We start from the raw sequence: 11317 nt of genomic DNA on the forward strand, positions 1-11317 counted from the left end.
ATGTGAGTAATGGTGACGCTCGGCGTCACTCTCTGCACTGTACCTCGCTCGTGCACGCGCACTGAATAAAAAAATTCCACAATGTACCTTTACATCCCAACATCCGTCTGGCCACACCCCTATCAGCTCACCTACATAAGCAAGGGTGGGGCCACATACTCGCCTCCTTCCCAAGCTTTCACCACAAGGTGAGATCAAGGGCCGCAGTGGCGTCGGACGCCGAGCGTCACCATTACTCACAGAACTTGGTTATAGTTATAACCTATCGTTCTGTTTTGTAATGGCTCTCGCTCGGCGTCACTCTCTGCACAAGGGAGGCCGAGCGAGAGCCATCGGCCGACAAATGTACCCCGCTGAGGCCCCCCACAACCATCAGATCAGGGAGGACCGAGCCCCCCCGACCCCCCCTAATGGAGGGTACCCCCCCTATTGGAGGATCACGGGAGGGCGACGGACCCGACCGTGCGAAGAGGCACTCAAGCAACTCAACGCACAGGGTGAGCAGACCGTGGCCTGACCCCACGACTACACACACGCACAACCCGCATGCCACCCGGGAACGAACGGAAGGAACAACCTCGTTACTGCCCCCAGAATCACGGGGTCAAGAGCAAACCCAACCCTGTGGCAAGGCCGTAGCAGCGGAGCGCGAAGGAAGACCCAGACCCACTGAAGGGACTGGATCCCCTGGAAAACGGGGGCCCGGAGAGGTCAATGACGCCAGGCATCAAGACCCCACCAGGCGGTCACTTAGTGACACCGCCCCCCACATCGCCAGCGTATTCGGATAAGGCCCCTCCAAGAGCCGGCCCTTTCCCCCCAATAGCACACCGCCTGGCACACTGACCCTGCAGAACAGGCAGTACAGGCCGTAAGCACACAAAAAAGGTTAACCAACGGAAGTAGGCAGCGCACCGGGGAAAACCAGGCAACAGGCTGTAACCTGAGCCTGGAGCACTGCGGACGAGACAGGCGCCAAAGGAGTCAGCTGAGAACAGCCCCCCCGGCGGAAGGGGCGTATGCTGACGTTGTTCCATGACCAAGCCTCCATTTAAAAAAAAAAACCACCCAGAGGGGTTGAGGCAGAGAAGGCTGACATGATTGGCAGACGTCATGAACGTGCAGGGGCACCCTCAACCGGGTAACCCGGGAGTTGACACTGCTCCAACACACCAGGGAATCAACCACCTTGTCGTTACCCAATGCGGTGGTTGTTCCTATAACCCCTCAAGAAAAAACTCCAAAACACACCTGCGGATACACACTGGCTATACCGCAGTACAAGTGTTTCAGTTTTCAAAAAAGGGTTATTCCAGGCCTACGGGTCGACGAACATTACTTCGGACCGGGCCCGGCGGCACAGGAAGTACAGGGTTACCAGAGGAGGTCCAAGACCACCCCAACAGGCCCCTCTTCGCCACGCGTGAGAGAGGAGCGAAAAGAATGGAGAACCAGCCCTAAGCACACCGCACTTGGTATTCCCAGGAGGTCTCCCTACCAAGTACTAACCAGGACCGAACCTGCGTAGCGGCCGAGATCTGACGAGATCGGGCGTGTACAGGTTGGCATGGCCGTAAGCCATTACGGTAGTGCAGAGTACAATATGTACCCAACAAGGGTCTCCATAGCGCCTAACCCTGTGACACCCGGACCGACCTGGCATTTTTCCCCCCGAAAAAAGCACAAGTCCCTCAGGGTACCAGAACAGCAGATCTGCATCCCTGGCGGACAACGGGTTAACTGACCTGGACCAGCGTGACCAGGCCAGTCCCGTGTCCTAACCACGCCGACTTGCCCACTCCAGGAGAGGGGGTAGGTATGCGTGTCGATCTAAAACATGAAAAGAGGGCGCCACCCAGACGGTCCTCAATTAGACCGTGCTCAGTGGCCCACCCCAAGGGCGTGAGACCCCTCTACCTATGTTCAGATCTATTCCGTTAACATACCCCAGATATGAACGAGAATTCATCGAGACAACCTAGTAAACTGGCGCTCGGAAGAGACAAAACTCCATCCCAGTTGCCCTATAAAAACGCTGTTTTAACAAGCAACCAAGGCGCACTTAGCCCCTGTGTGACCCTGAACAGAAACACACCGAGCCAGCGCTATGTATGCGTCGAGACCCAAACACATCAATGGATAGTCTATCAAGACACCAAACATTGTTCCTCCAAGTCGCCTGGGAGAACGACACGGAGCCGGCGTGCTTCATGTACCTTCCTCTTTTTATTCAAAAAAGAAAGAACACAGACTGACATGAATCCCTTGTGACGCAGGCTGAGGGTAATTTTTTTTTACATTTTTACATCCCACCACCCTCCCATAGGGAGGAGATGGAAATCCCCAGAGAGACTTCCCACGCGAGCTGTATAGATTGAAAAGAATATATTGCAACATTGAGCTATGTAATATTTGGATTAGGGCTCTCCGAGGAGGAGGCACTGAACCAATACACTCAATAATCGAATTGAATCGAATACACACACAATAGAGCAGAACTCCTTTTCGAAGTTCTACTCATCTTGACAATCTGAGGAGGAGGCTCTGAACTCTGAGGAGGCTCCCTCACAGGGAAGGAGAGTCCTAACTCACAGACGGCCCGAGTAGGAGCTTCGTGAGGAGGAGCCCTGACCACTCCCTGAAACAGATCCATCATATGGACCTGAACAGCACACAGAAGTCTTACCAACAGAGATGCGCACAGTGACGTACTCTATGACGGGGGAATTCCTGCGGTGCACACGCCCAATATTCCAGGGCGTGGGACCAGGAAACTCCTTCCCCCCCTCCCCCCCTCTTACCCTGTAACGTGCCGAACAGCAACGTGACAGGAACCTTGAAGGACAGGAGGTTTTAACCCCTGACCAATCAGAAAAGGGGAGGAAAGGATTACCAGTACACCCCTTTACGACCCCACACCCATGATACGATGTAATGACAAAAAAGAGTATGACACAGTCATAGTCAGCTACATGAAGCGTCTAACAGCTTCACACAGCGCATGTGCTAACCTGATATCTGATTTTTACTAAGGAAAAAACACAGAATAGAGAGGGCCCCCTTAAGAGCCCCGGTACCAGACTTACACATGTGCTTCTGTGGCCAACCCAACCCAGTTGTAGATCACAAGATACACACAACCCTTTACCACCACAAAAAATGGCAATACACTCTACAGAGGAACGCTGTTTTTCCATAATGAGAGAATACACAATTCTCGATTAGTATCGGCCACAGGCCTTGCTAAGCACACACGAAAAGTGACAAAACAATCTTTTCTTTTAGGAAAATACAGTTCCTCAAGCAGTTTTAGCACAACCCCAGCAATCAAGCTAAGGGTTACATCGTATCCCACCACACAGTGACACAATATATTGTAACAACATGTCTGAGAGGAGGGTGAGGAAGTCCCCAGGGAACCGGGGGGAAAACACCCCTCCTATCTTACCCTTAATACGGCCAGTTGAACAGGTAAACCTGTTAATATGTGAACACACTGTTCATTGTCATTACAGGCTGAGAAAAGAATTCATTCTTCACTCATATGTCACTAAGCATAGCTTTATAGGTTAGTTTAACCCCCTTAGTTGTGAGTACACGGTACATGAACACACATGATGTTTCTCAACACAACAAACCAGATCATTTTCACATCTGTAACAAACAACCCTATTTGCATGGAGAAGCTAATACCAGTGACAAGACAATTCACACATAACTCGCGTCGTATCCTAAATGTAGTGCAGCAACACTCGTTTTGGAAAACATTGTTATTTACAAAACATTTAGAAGGGAAAGAAAGAAGAAGTGTTCAAGGTCTGGTCAGGACCTTTCCTACCGTGAGCGCAGATCAAGCGAACTGCAGTCTCTAACAAGGCACCGATAGTAAACACAGCATCTGTGTTGACGACACGGGCAGCGTTGCTGCTCCATCCCCGCCGCTACGGTTCTCCTTGTTGACGCAGTCCTCGCCGGCCGGCTCCGGGTAGGTTCGACTAACATCCTCTGTAAAAAATGACGTCGTAGTCAGAGTGTTTCAAGGCATGTTATAGTCATAGCAATGTTCCACAGTGTAGCATCAAGCTAACAGCCGCTCTCGGCCGATAGCAGCAAGCTAACGTTTCCTAGCCTAGTGACACAACGGGCTAGCGCCGCAGCTAACAGCTGACTGGCTAACAGGTAGGCCACAACTAGCACGCAAGCTAAGCAGCTATCACCTGAACTTGTACACAACGATATAACAAGCGACACTCAGACAGGCCGCCGTTCTGAAACCCTCCTCACCTTTTAAGAGAGAAGAGAAACGAGATGTCAACACAGTTTACAACAGTGATTTTACCATACATCCGGCGGAGCCAGCACAAGTCCCATCTGGGCTGTAGCCAACTTGAACATGGATCTTCCGATAACGAACATCCATGCCCACATTTCCTCGTTTAGGGTATACTCTCATTTGCATATGAAAGATGGGGCCTATACGGTGACAGAGAAGTATCCACTCGTCCAGAGAATCCTGGGATCACCAGTTACTGGTCGTGGCCCACTAGTTGACTATAATGGGCTTCAAACCAAGATCCTCCGCCGTCGTCTAAAAAGGCTGAACAAAGGACCCTAATCTGGGGCCGGTTTTCGTAAACATTGTCAGCTTGCCCCCATAGCACTAACAGACAAGTGGTGCTCGCAAGCAAACATTACTCACCAAACCTGGAACCCACCGCTTCTCACAACAGCGGTGCGTCCTACAGTCCAGCTGTGTTGCTGGAGGGTCTTACCCCATCCAGCCGCAGCAAGGAGGATTGTAGTTGGGAGGCATGTCAGCGGCGTGAACTCCTAATACGAAAAAACCGGTGGAGGTGTCGAATGATCATCATCTTCCAGACACTCCAGTAACGAAGACAATATCGCCGTATTTTCTCGAAAATAGTGAGAGAGAAAATAAAGATATGATGTCAACGTATCTCTTGTTTTCCAACTTTCTTCTACCTAACAACCTCGTCAAGTGGGGATCTACCGAAGGCACTTCCTTGTGGTGAAAGCGAAGAAGGAGGCGAGTATGTGGCCCCACCCCTGCTTATGTAGGTGAGCTGATAGGGGTGTGGCCAGACGGATGTTGGGATGTAAAGGTACATTGTGGAATTTTTTTATTCAGTGCACGTGCACGAGCGAGGTACAGTGCAGAGAGTGACGCCGAGCGAGAGCCATTACGAAACAGAACTGTATGTGTGAGAGAGAACATAGAGGCAGCTCTACTGTTATCTCTGGTGTTTGGGAGGTAATAGTTCATAAAGACATGCTGTGCTTTATGGCATGGCATAATAAAGGTTTTGGACCATGGCCCGCTGCTGACTTGGGAGTGTTTCTCTGAGATGGTTTCATTCAGTCATTCAGGTGACTGGACCTCCAGGAGGACAGTGTGTTACACAGACAGTAGGTTTTGCAAGACCATACAGCTTCAGTAACACACAGATCCTGTTGATCTTGTTAAGATCCCTCGGAGGCGCAACATCCTCCAACCACCCTGTCACCTGCGGTGTCCCCCAGGGATCCGTCCTCGGCCCCCTGCTGTTCACCCTGTACATGCTCCCCCTTGGCCGCATCATCGGCCGGCACGGTGTGTCATTCCACTGCTACGCTGACGACACCCAGTTATATATCCGGATCACACCATCATCACCTTCATCACCCCCCACACTGACCGCTTGCCTGGAGGAGACTAAGGCGTGGATGAACCACAGGTTTCTCCAGGTCAACAGTTCCAAAACACAAGCCATGCTGATCGGTACCCCACACCAGGTCCGGTCAACCACCATCACCACCATCTCCTTCTCCGGTCAGGACATTCCCCTTTCCACCCTTGTCACCAACTTGGGCGTGAAATGGACCCCCACCTCACATATGATACACACATCAAACACCTCTGCAAGACCTCTCTCTTTCACCTCCGAAACATCACTAAACTCCACCCCTCACTCACCCTGGCTGATTCGGAGAAACTCGTCCACGCTTTTGTTTCCTCCAGGCTGGACTATTGCAATGCACTCCTCATCGGGATTCCTAGCAAAAGCATTAAAAAACTGCAAACCATCCAGAATGTCGCTGCTAGGATCCTGATGAGGGTGCGCAAATATGATCACATCACCCCCACCCTCAGATCCATTCACTGGCTCCCCGTGGAACACAGAATTGAGTACAAGATGTCCCTCCTCACTCACCAGTGCGTACACGGTGGTGCCCCTGCCTATCTCAAGGAACTCCTCACCCCCCAGTCCTCCTCACGTTCCCTCCGCTCCGGCACAGCCTACCTCCTCAAAGCCCCCAGGACTAAGCTGCACTCCATGGGCGATCGCGCCTTCTGCTCCGCCGCACCCAGACTTTGGAATGCTCTCCCCATCCACCTGAGAGCACCACAATCCGTCGAGGTTTTTAAAAGGGGCCTAAAAACATTTCTTTTTAACAAGGCTTTTGCCTGAATTTTCTTTTACTTTTCTTTTTACTTCTATTCATTTTACTATTATTTTTATTTTATTTTACTCTTAGGTTCTTCCATTTCACTGGTTGTTAGTATTTTTAATTGTTTTTATTCATTTTAAATTGTTTTATTCATTTAACTTTTGTCTTTATCTCCTGTAGCACTCTGAGATTCTCACGAATGTAGAGCGCGGTACAAATTGAATCCATTATTATTATTATTATTATTGATTGTCTGCATGTTTGACAAGACGGCCATGGATTGCATGACGGTTTTCCTTCTGCTAATAATTTTCTCAAGAGATTACCTTGTTATAATGCATGATTACTGAAGGTATTTTGCCTTAGCTGGCAAGAATGTTGAAATAATGTTGAAAAAATTGCGCAATGACGCCATACAATATCGCCCAACAACATTTGTTCAGTGTATATATACACCTAAGACTACAGAACAGATTGTACCTCCATAGACCTCCAATGACTTCCATTATGCCTCGCACAAACCTCAGCTGTAGAGGCTCCCTGTAGGGAATGAAATCTTACACACAGTAGTTTCTGTATCCTATACAGTACCTCCATCCCATACAACCACATTTGTAGTAGGGTGTCAGTCTAGAAAAGCTTGGATTCTTGTCACCACTTGACCCCAGTGGATATGCTCCCTATTGATGGCTTCTCTCAAAACTCGCTGAACCTGAGGTTAGGATACATGCAAACAGAGAGGACTTGTTTGCCCCATTGCTCTATTTAACAACAGGTGCTCCAACCAAAGCCATCGGTTACACAAACCAAACTCACCGGACACATTTTGTCTGCGCTGCATCAAAGAAACTCACCCCAGACTCTTTAACCTCTTTTGCTGCAAAGAGGTTATGTCCAGGCTACTCCCAAAGTCTTTACCACGATGCTCAAAGAGACATCAATCCATTTAACGCTACTGTTTGATTTTTTTTCACTCTTACAGTATGGCAGACATCCTGTTGCCACTTAACTATCATATAGCTTAGTCCCCAGCTTTCACTGTGGCACAATGAAAGGATATATGATACAATAAGGCACCTTAACATGTTGCCGCTGCTGGGACAAGCCCTGTTAGCCTGGAGCTGCGGGTATCCCTTCACAATAAAACAGAATAGGGTGTCTGATGAAAGGCGAATGTCATCACTGACTAATGCCTCTGTTGTTGGGTGAGTTCCTGTTTGGCCAAGGAGTTGTTTCTACCGTCTGCAGCATTATGTGAACGGTAGCGTTGTAATTTTAAAGTTGCACCTGACCATGTAGTATTTTTTATAATACTTTTTTTTGGGGGGGGGGGGGGGGGACTCTCCTCTGAAAAGTGTTCCTACAGTATCCTCTCACCACCTTTATCATACGAAGACACATCTACTAAGCGTAATGTTGGTTCACTTTGTCTTTCCCTTTTTTGGGAGGCTTTTATTCATTCTCGACTCTGATAAAGATGCAGTAGTCTCTAGATAAAGACCTAAACAGTCTGTGTGCTCCAGTGAATCTTTCCTGTGTTTTCTTGTTTTGTGTCAAGGTGTGAAGAGAATTTCAAGCATTAACAACTGATTATTGTAGAGGTCATCTTTTCTTCACAGGATTACATTAGATCTTTAAAGCGACAGTAGGCGACTTCTGAGAAATTAGTGAGTACGTTTATCTGCCCAGCAGAAATAGAGCACGCTCTGCATTACTTTTCAAGCACAAGCACGTGCAACAAAGGTTTTCCACAGACTGCCAGAGGCACCGGCAGAAAATGAATAATCATAAAAGATATTTCCCAGCCTCTGTTTGGCAGGTGGTTTTGCACAGTGTGTGGTATTTATTTGACAAGGAATGCGATGGTGGTGATTGGTTGTTGATGCAGGGAGCTGATGTTTTTGGCCAATCAGATGTGTTTGTCCTGCCAAGGGGCGTGTTCCCCGGGTCGCATCGGAAAACTAAGACCACCATTGCGTTCCTTGTCAAAAGATACACAGTGTGCAAAACCACTTGCTGATCAGAGGCTGAGAAATACTTTTTTTTTCATTTGTATTCAGCTTAAAGCTGCTGGTGCCTCTAGCAGTCTGTGAAACATCGTTGTTGTGTGTGCATGGGCTTGAAAAGTGATGCAGAGCTTTCTCTATTCTTGCACTAAACTCACTCTTGCTAATTACTCTGAAGTTGCCTACTGCAGCTTTATATACATATATATATACATACGCATGGTACTGACTGAGGTGCTTTGGATGGAAGTGTCCACCAAATGGACACATGTTGTGTTGTGTAATGTAGAAATATTAATAGAACCAGGTAAACAAATGACTTCTATGAATTATTAATTAAGTTTATTCTGTTTCCCAAAATGTTTTGAGACAGTGGTTATGTTATTTGGAAAATATATAGAAAAACTGCTTCATATATATCCTTGTACAAAAATAAATTACATTGCCATCATTATTATATCTTAGAATTTACTTAGAAAAGTGACCCACAAAACACAAACAAAATCACAATGTACATGACATTCACACCACAAAATACACATGAAATAGGAAATAGAATTTAACATTTGAAAAATGTGTTTTAAACAATTCCATGGCTAAAGTTTTGCTTTACATTCTCATGGTTCTAATACTATACCATGTTGCTTGACTTGAGTGGTATATATAAAACTGCCCTTGTGGTCTGCATAAAGTCGACAACTTGAACATACAATTTTACTCTGTGACATTAAAAAGAAAATCTCATGTTCTACATACAAACGTGGTGAATTTCTGGCATACCAGCTGCACTGAGTAATCGCTGCCCATTCCACAACACAAGGACCAAAGCCCTTATCAGCACAGCAAGCTCCATCCAAACAGTATGTGGTGTTGAAAAGCACCGTATGTCTGAGTGTATGTGCAGTAGAGGGGGGTGGGGGCTGCTACTGTATATGGGGTTTAGTTCTTGGACTGCTCCCCAACCCAGTCCTCTGGGAGTCCAGTCTTCCTACCCCTCCTCTGCTTAGAGCCGGGGCCCGCTGCCACCTGCTCCTTGCCCTGCGCCTCCGACTTGTGCCCCGAGTCATTCTGCTGCCTGGAGTAGCGCTTGCACTTGCAGGAGGTCACCACCGTTATCTTGTAGGTCCTGGAGCTGCCGTCCTGACACTGCAGCCGGATCCGCTGGGTCCGGGTCCGGTCGATGACACAGCGCCACTCCTGGGCCTCCCGCCGGCTCCAGTACCTCCCCGTGTAACTGCTCGCGCCGATCCAGTTGGGAAGCAGGTGGGCGGGCAGGCACTCCCCGGCGCATACCAGCTCCTTGATGGGGTTGATGCTTGTGCACTGGCCGTCAGAGATGTACTTGGTTGACCTGAGCTCCCTGCAGCCCACCTGGCTCTGATCTGGACCTGGGAGGACAAGATGGAGGGGGTGATACTGTAGTAGGCCTTGCACATGTATTTCATTTAATTTAGCACTGTAAGCAGCAATGCATGTCAATGCATATAGTCCACACACTGAATCATCTTTTATAGGGGAAGAAAGAAAATTTGGTTGGTGGTGGGGGATTCAAAACCCTCATCATGGCATCCCTATATGAACACGGCTATGATTTGTGTTTTAAAGGCTAATATGAATTGCATTATTTCATTATTAATTATGTGCATCTGGAGGATCGTTATGAGAGATAGGCTACATTTATTGTAGGTAGTATCAATATTTGAATCAAGGGTTTTTCCATAGTGCGATATTAGATGAGCACCACTGCATTGGTTAAACATTTGTAACTGAATAGAAATGGTAAAAAAAACGTACACAACGTGTTTTCTCTCTTTCTAAAGCAAGCCCTTGCACCACATGCTTAACTAATTTCAACTCACCTTTGCGCACAGCGTCACTTGAACTTCTCCCACCGTTTCGCGCTTGATTCATGGACGCATTACTTGGAATATCCTGCGTGGTGTCGATGTGCTGCTGAGCGTTCAGTGTCTCCGTGCCGTCGTTTTGGACAGCTTGCGTATTCCTTATCAATACGCAGAAGAACAGGAGTTGGCATCCGCGCGTAGAAAGGAGCATCGCTGCGCCTCTTTGCTGACGGGCAGTTATGGTTAAGTGATGTTTTCGGTCTACAGATGAAGATCCCTACTTTATTGCTTTACCTGTCGTTCAGCCACTTATATACCCGCCGCTTGTTTTGGCAACAGTGCGCCTTGGATTTCTGAATGAACAAGGCGTTTTTACGCATGGATACGCCCACTAAAGCAACAAAACCACCTGCATGATCCCCCCCCCCCTCATAACTCAATACTAAATACCTGTAGGTCATGTATGTCCCTATGCCATAAATGTCATGTATGTTGTGTATGTCATAAATGTCACTATGAATTGAAAATGGAGGACCCGTCCCTGATGTAAACAAGACACACGTCTTTCTCTGGCCTGCATCCCCTTAACAATTGTGTGTATTGAGCTGTAGGCCTACTGTATTGTACCCATTCTGCAATCTGTTAAATAAAGTTTTCATTCATTCATTCATTCATTCATTCATTCATTCATTCATTCATTCATTCATTCACTCATCTGATGATGGTTGAAGAACAGTTGGTCTGCATGTTTTATTCCCTACATAACAATATGATAACACTAATAGAGGGAGAAACTTAAAACAATTACAATAAAAAAAATGTATCTTCAAAGTGTAGCCTATAGTTTTACAGTTCAATTCACGTCAGGGTTTGTTTTCATGTGACAGTGATACCGACTTATTTTGCATATAATCTCTGACACATCCAAAAACTCTAAACACAGTTATCCACACATTAATTTTGTTTGACAGTTATTGATAGTAAATTAATTTGAATATGACAACCAGTGACAATCAG

At 47.3% G+C, this 11317-nt stretch overlaps 1 protein-coding gene across 1 annotated transcript; it reads right to left on the minus strand.

The window, feature by feature from the left end:
* Nucleotides 1-8915: 8915 nt before the first annotated feature.
* LOC311227370 (sclerostin domain-containing protein 1-like) lies at nucleotides 8916-10553 on the minus strand. Its single transcript, XM_084312988.1, has 2 exons — nucleotides 10316-10553; nucleotides 8916-9844 (listed from the first exon to the last, which is right to left on the minus strand). Exons 1-2 carry the CDS (start codon nucleotides 10509-10511, stop codon nucleotides 9396-9398), a joined length of 645 nt encoding a protein of 214 aa, XP_084169114.1. The 5' UTR covers nucleotides 10512-10553; the 3' UTR covers nucleotides 8916-9395.
* Nucleotides 10554-11317: the final 764 nt, after the last annotated feature.

The sequence above is a fragment of the Notolepis coatsorum genome, assembly GCF_963971535.1.
Source record: "Notolepis coatsorum genome assembly, chromosome: 4".
In the NCBI taxonomy this organism is placed as follows: domain Eukaryota; kingdom Metazoa; phylum Chordata; class Actinopteri; order Aulopiformes; family Paralepididae; genus Notolepis; species Notolepis coatsorum.

Coding starts and splice junctions, on each gene's coding strand:
- LOC311227370 (XM_084312988.1), bottom strand. CDS start 10,511: ATGCTCCTTTCTACGCGCGGATGCCAACTCCTGTTCTTCTGCGTATTG. Junction 9,845..10,315: donor AAGTGACGCTGTGCGCAAAG/GTGAGTTGAAAT, acceptor TTGTCCTCCCAG/GTCCAGATCAGAGCCAGGTG.